At 40.3% G+C, this 7,474-nt stretch overlaps 1 protein-coding gene across 2 annotated transcripts in view; it reads left to right on the top strand.

Moving 5' to 3' along the window:
- The first annotated feature begins 275 nt into the window (after positions 1-275).
- The window catches only part of LOC111155010 (ubiquitin-conjugating enzyme E2 E2), a 383,244-nt gene continuing 376,045 nt past the window's right edge, over positions 276-7,474 (top strand). For both annotated transcript variants that reach the window (XM_022515003.1, XM_022515002.1), the window contains exons 1-2: positions 276-382; positions 6,188-6,371. In XM_022515003.1, the coding sequence (XP_022370711.1) occupies positions 6,196-6,371 (176 nt within the window). In that variant the 5' untranslated portion in view covers positions 276-382; positions 6,188-6,195. The remainder of the gene's footprint in view (positions 383-6,187; positions 6,372-7,474) is intronic.

Genomic DNA, 7,474 nt, shown 5'->3' with positions numbered 1-7,474 from the left:
GACTCGGCTGTCACTTTACTTTTCCGCGCCGCCTCCCCGCCCCCTCGCCAGGCCGGCCGGGCAGCCCGACTGTGCGCGCGCCCGCCCCCGCCCCCTCGCGGCCGCGCGCGGGGAGGAGGCGGGGCCGAGCGGCCTTGGGGTGCCGGGAGGCGCGCGGCGCGGCACGGCCGACGTGGGGCTCGCGCTCTCGCGGTCTCTCCCGGGCGGGCACGCGGGGACGCGCACTCGCGGGCGCGCGCGCGGACGGCCGGGCGGCGGCAGCGTCTCACGGAGGCGGTGGCTTCACTTTCCAGGACTCAGGGGCGGCCACAGCAGCAGCCGCGGGCAATAGCCTCGGGAGCCGGAGCTGGAACGGCCGCGGGCGGCGGCGGAGGCCCTGAGGGTGAGTCCGGGCGGGCGCGAGCGCGGCGGGTACAGGCGTGGCCGGGCGGCCGGGTGCGTGGTGCGCGGGTCCGGCTTTCGGTGACTAGACGGTCTGCGGGGACACCCCGTCCTCGAGGCCTCCCAGCACTCCCGCCCCCGCAGCCCTCTCTCCCCGCGTTTGGGCTGGAGCCCACGACCTGCGCGGACGCCCCTCCCTCAGGTATTCGCCCGGGCCTCGCCGGTGCCCCCCCCCAATCCGTCCCCGTCCCCGGCGTCCTCCCTCTGGCGGGCTTCCCCCCCAACCTTGCCTACACGTCGCAGGTCTCTGCTTACACCGCTTGCGCCCTAGTTCTCTCCCCTGTTCCCCGGCGTGCCCCATTCCCTGCGCCCCCTCCCGCGAGCCTCCTTGCCCCGGTTTCTCGCCCTTTCCACCCCTCCCCCCTTCCATTCTCACCCCCCCCCCGTCCCTCCCTGCCCATCTTCTACCCCCTTCCGTTCTCAGTTCCCCATCCTTCGCCACCCTCCCAGCCCCTTTCCTTTCCCAGCCGCATCCTGGAACTAAGTCTTTGCAAAAGTACTGGATAAATGTCACGGTGGAAAGTGCCCGGCTTGATCTTTTGCTATTTTCCCTAATTGCATAATTGCTGCACATGGTGTCTCTCCCGGTGAGTGCCGGGTCTGGCTCCCCCGCCGCGGCACCCCCGTGGCCCTCCTGGGGAAGACCTTGTGGGGTGTGTTTGTGTATACCCTGGTGTGAAGTGTGTGTTGTATTGGTCTTTTGTGAAGCCTAGCGCTTGTCACAGTTTGGAGCTGAAGCCCATTTTTTTTTCTGGTCTCTTCTCTGCAGCTCCCCCCGGCCTGGTTTGAAACTGGATTCCCTCGGCCCTCCTCCCTCCACTTCTCCCCCTCTCTTCTCTCATAATGTTTTGATCCTTTTGCCCTTTACCATTTCTAATGAAGATAAAGCGTAGCTTCTTGTGGCTTTTTTCCCCCCACGACCAACCAGAAATGTCCAATCCATCTTCCCTTAAGGAAATTAAGGCCGTTTTAGAAAGACATCATCCTGTGCTCGGTGGCTGTTAGACCTATTTGCATGTTTTCAAGATTCATCGTTTTATATTGTGTATTCTTGAGAGTCTACTCAGATATTTTTATTTAAAAGTACAAAAGGAAGTCCTAGGGCTTACCTTGAGATTATCTAGCGCTTTGGAAAGATTTTAAGCTCTTCTTAGTTTTTTTTTTTTTATCCTCTATTCTTTAAAAAGTGTGTTTGTGAATATGTGGTAATAATTCAGTCTGGACCTTGGGATTTAAATAATTGTCTCAGCGATTTGGATGCTCTGGCTCTTTAGCATTTTGTATGTGGGTTGATGCTGATGATGGAGTGTTTTCATATAATGTCATACCCCATTTTATCTCCCCCAGAACATAGCACCTTTTCCTCAAAAATTGTGTTTTATTTTACATTTTAAGAAAGTTTAGAAATTTTAGTAGGAAGACAAATAACAAGATATTACATGACAGAATTAGGCATTTTCTTGTAAAAGCTCAAATGAACATTGCTTTTGCAGTTTTATACCATAAAATACAGTTATAAGGCTTATCTGGATAGTAATCAAATTTATGAAGTTACTATAGTTGCTTTTACTTATCAGTTATGTTTATAACCGAATCATTTCATTTTTATGGAACAAGTGAATTTCATTTACTATATTGTTGATTTCCAGGACTGTAATTACTACATAGAGTACATAGCTAATACAGGCTTAATTTGTGTGTTGAAGAAGGAACAATATCTAAACTCTAAATATAACACATTTTTTGAGGAAAGTCTATCTATTTTATGTTTAGAAGCCAAGTTTTAGTTTGAGTCTATATTTAAAAATGTAGATTTAAATATCTTACTAGCTTTGAAACTATCATTGAAGAAGAGCTCTATGTTTATAACCCTGGAATTTAAATTTATCTTCCTTCTAGATTAGATGATTTGATCAAATTAGCTAATTAGGAATTAATCTTAAAGATAATGTTAAAATGCTGATTTAGAATATAGCTTTAAAGAGTTTTTGGGGCGCCTGGGTGGCTCAGTGGGTTAAGCCGCTGCCTTCGGCTCAGGTCATGATCTCAGGGTCCTGGGATCGAGCCCCGCATCGGGCTCTTTGCTCAGCAGGGAGCCTGCTTCCTCCTCTCTCTCTGACTGCCTATCTCTCTCTGTCAAATAAATAAATAAAAAAAAAATCTTTAAAAAAAAAAAAAGAGTTTTAATTCATGACTTTTTATTCATTTATACTTTAAAAAGACAAAACACCAATTTTATATTTATAGCTAATTAAAATGCTTGTAGACTGCTTTTTCTTCATAAAAATTAGTTGCCACCTGAGTGGTGCAATAATTTTTTTCCTAATACTTTTTTCTGTAATTAGGCATTTAAAGACCAAAATCAGTGGAAATTTGCCTTACTCTTGATATTTGAAAAAGATATGAAAACTTTGTTTCTAAAAGTTTCTGTAGTGTTTATTAGTGGTCTCTGATGAATTAATCATTTTACATTAACATTTGGATGAAATAAAATGAGGTCAAAAGTGGAAATAAAATTTTTTCTGTATGGTGAAACTATAGAAATTATACATCTATTTGGGTTTCTCTTTATGGAAAGGAGTGAAACTTAAGAGTATATATTATCATACAGTTTATGTGAAGTTCAAAGATGGACAAGATGTGGTCTTAGAGGTTAGGGTAGTGACAGGAGAGATGAATATGCTCTGTTTCTTGGCCTGGATACTGGTAACATAAGTGTGTTCAGTACATGACAACTCATTGGCCAACACTCACCATTTGTGTACTGTTCTATATATGTATTACAATTTAAGAATTTTCCTTAAGGATTTCTTCTAATACTTACCCTCTTGGCGTTCTTTTAGTATCCACATATTCAATACTTCTCCATTCATTTCTTGATCTGTCAATTTTCTAAACTCCATCAGCCAAACACACTGAGACCTAAGCCCATTTATTAAATAACCGCTTTGTGGAGTTATAATCCATGTTCTGCAAAACTCACCCTTTCAAAATAGATAGTATACTAAATGGTCTCAGTATATAGTCACAAGGATGTGCAACCATCACAACTATCTGTTTTTAGAACATTTTCAGCACCTTAAATAGAAACACCATACCTATTAGCACTCACTCCCTATTTGGATATTTTTAATCATTTCTTTTTAAATTTATTGAGTTAGTAATCTCTACACCCAACATTAGGCTCAAACTCGCAACCCTGAGATCAAGAGTTGTATGCTCTACCAACTGAGTCAGCCAGGTGCCCCATAATAGTACTTTTCAGTAGTTCTCTAGAGAGACTAGTTTTAGTTTTCCGATATTCTGAAGAAATTTTTGAAATTTGGGCTTCAGATTATGGCTCAGATTGAATCATTGAGTAATCCTTCAAGTAATTATATGCTCATTGCATTATTAGCATACAAATGTACATAAATAAGAACATTAAGAAGAATATATACTATATATATACCTATAACTGTATAAATGTATATATATAAATGTGTATAACTAATGTAATATATAACTGAAACTGAGGGCATAGTTTATTAAGCTGAGGCTCCAGGTTCAGTAAAAAAGAATTTCATTTCATTTAGATTTCCCTATATTTGTCATGTAATGGATTGCTTCTGGTTTAGGATGTATAAAATGAATTCTCACTCATTCCACATTTCTTAAAATATTGCCAACAGCATTTTGCTATATCCAAGGACCTTTCCCTGAGAATTGGTCTCTTTCTGACTTCCATGCACATCTGCTCTAACATGCTCTTATATATACATACTTACTAAATTTTAAACTTGTGATATATTTTAATTGAAAGAAGTAAGCTAGAAAAAAAAAATCAATGTTAAATCCAAGGGTAAGAATTAAAGTGAAATAAAAATGAAAAAAAAAAAGCAAGAAATATGTTAGGACTGTTAGAGCTAGACATGAACCATACTGATATAAAATTTCAGTATTCTATTAAGTGACTTTAGTGCTCATAAAAGGTGTCACAGCTGTGGAGACTGATGCTCTCCATTTATGGAATAGGTAGAAGAGCAGGCAGATTTCTCTGTCAATGTGTTTCAGAGCTGCTTGTGCAGATCCGTTTTGTTTGGCATGGCGGATGGGATGTTGGAGTTGAGAGGGGGTGATGGTGTGCTTGTGTGACGTCTCATGGAAGGCATTCAGTATTTTCTGTTGACTGTTCACCTCTCTTCCATTCTCTTGCATTGCTTTTTGGTTTGTCTTACCATAAAAATTTCAATCCATTAAAGATCTGTATTATGAAATCACTTTGATTTAGAGCAAGCTGTAAGTTAAATCTTGGGTGATGATGAATTTTCATCATTGTCAACTAGCTATATATTTAGACTAATTATAGTAATAAATACCAGTGCTTTATTTGAGGTACTTTCTTTTACAAAGTGGTTATTAGGTGACAGTAACATGGTGAGCACAAGGCTCTTTAGAGTCTGGACATTGATTTGTCAGTTTCGTTTTGAATTTGTCAGTACACTCTAAGCTAGTTTGGTCATAAGGGATCTGTTCATAGAAATCAGACTCAGAAATTGATTATGATGGGTTGACAGTTGAGAAGGGATATCCCTTCTCACTTACTAGAATTTTTTGTGTCTGCTATCCAGGTTATAGCTGCTGCTATATATTAGGTATTAAGAAAGTTGAGTTGATAATCAGAGCTGTGTGGGGAGCATGAACTCTGAGCAAAGGGAATTTGAAAGCCTTTAGAGATATTTTATCCAAGGCTGGGAAGGGGGGTAGGGGAGTCCTTCAGCATCTCAAGACAGTGTCCATTTCTTGTGAAACACATTTGCTTGGTATATTGCTTGATCAATGCTGACACCATCACGTGGTTCAGTTTTTATTTAGAATCATGTGTTCTTTTGTGTTCTTCTGTTACCGTAAGATAACAGTTGACTAGTTTGGAGGATTTGAATTTAGTAGTTTTCAGAATATTTAGAGTTGTACAACATCACCATTATCTAATTTAAGAACATTTTCATCACCCCAAAAGAATACTTCATACCTATTAGCACTCCTTTACCCATTTTTCGCTCATTCCTAGTCCCTGGCAACCACTTACCGACTTCTCTGTCTCTGTGAATTTGCCTATTCTGGACAGTTCATGTAAATGGAAACATATAGTTTGTTATCTTTTGTGACCGGCTTCCTTCACTTAGCATAATGTTTTAAAGTTCATCCGTGTTGTAGTGTGTACATATTGCGCTTCATTACTTTTTACAGCTGAATAATATTCCATTGTGTGGCTGTATACCATTTGGTTTATCCATTTATTAGTGGATGTTAGAGTTGTTTCCTCTTTTGGCTTTATGAGTAATTTTTAAAAAAGATTTTATTATTTGAGAGAGAAAGAGAATGAGAGAGAGCGAGCATGAGAGGGGGAAGGTCAGAGAGAGAAGCAGACCCCCTGCTGAGCAGGGAGCCTGATGCAGGACTTGAGCCTGGGACTCCAGGATCATGACCTGAGCTGAAGGCAGTCACTCAAGCAACTGAGCCACCCAGGTGCCCAAGCTTTATGAATAATGTTACTGTGACATTTTGTGTGTATATTTTGTGGTTTTCATTTTTTTTCCCTAGGTACATTTTGAGAGAAACGTTTTGGCAACTCCCAAAGCTGATTTGTAAGTGGCAACCATATTCATTGTATATTAGCTTTGCTTCTACTTTGAGGTTTACTTTCTCTCTATTCTAGAGGTAGTCCTCCCATAACTAAATAATTGATTTTTTATTTTCAATCCAGGATCTAAAATGTCCACTGAGGCACAAAGAGTTGATGACAGCCCAAGCACTAGTGGAGGAAGTTCTGATGGAGACCAACGTGAAAGTGTTCAGCAAGAACCAGAAAGAGAACAAGTTCAGCCCAAGAAAAAGGAGGGAAAAATATCCAGCAAAACAGCTGCTAAATTGTCAACTAGTGCTAAAAGGTACCTCAATTACTATACCCTTTTTAAAAAGTTTTAGTATCAATTTATGGTTTTAAGTTCTATCTTTGTGTTGTATTTAGTTGTTTTTCTGGGGTGTGGACCATGACATTCATGGATTTTTTTTTCTTATTCAAGATTATTTCTTTTACAGTGTTTTAATTGTAGGCAGTATGAATTTTTTTAATATTTAAAGTCAGTTATCCAGAATGGCACATCCATAAATATATATATCCATTGTGTGTGTTTATGTATTATTAATTGAGCATATATAGGAAAATGTGTGTAAAAGTGTGATAGTTTGATTTACTTGACTATAAATATTTTATTATTTTCTGAATCACAGGACAGGGAGTAGGATTCTATTAAAATAGTTGTTGAATGATGTGTGTTTTCTACTACTCCCCATTAGTAAAGTTAGAAATGCTGAAGTTTGACAAATACATCTTGGTTTTATTGTATTAGGCAGTGGGTCCATCTTGATATGTTTTTTTTTTTCTCTAGACAATAGATCTGGAAGGTAGATACTTGAATGATTCTCTATTGCCACATCAGTTGCTTATGAGAGACATAAACTTTAATATTGTTTAATTATAGAATATCTCTTGGAAAATAATTTAAGAGTAAACTAGATTGAGTACAGTTTTTCCCGATTTTGTGATTTAATGTTCTTGTTTTGTTCTAATACCTTTTAAAAGATGTCAAATAGGAAGCATAATGAAGGCATTTTGTAAGTTTTAGGCATAGAGGAATGTCTGAGTGTTGAATGATAGTTTTATATTTTATTGGGTTGTCTGGGTTAAGGGGTCCTTTCCTGAAGACCAAAAACCATTACAATCTAGCAGACCTTTGGCCTAGTCAATTTCCTTCCGGCCTAATAAATTCTCAGGATCAGGAAGAACCTTCTCAAGCCTCCATGTGGAACATGAGCTTCTAGGTAGAGATGTTGGAGTGATCATGAGTGGTCAGCAACTCATTCCAAGGGACTGTGGTAGTCATACCTTTCCCGAAAGTGTGTTGCTGATCCCTGACTTCTGATGAAGGAGTTGTGTGGAAGGCAGATAGCCTCAAATTTTAAGCCTTTGTGCTAGAACATGCCAGTGTGG

This window comes from Enhydra lutris, unplaced genomic scaffold (assembly GCF_002288905.1).
Source record: "Enhydra lutris kenyoni isolate GAN:26980312 unplaced genomic scaffold, ASM228890v2 scaffoldscaffold39, whole genome shotgun sequence".
NCBI lineage: Eukaryota > Metazoa > Chordata > Mammalia > Carnivora > Mustelidae > Enhydra > Enhydra lutris.
Note: the sequence above shows the minus strand (reverse complement) of the source record. Positions and strands in the feature narration are given on the sequence as shown.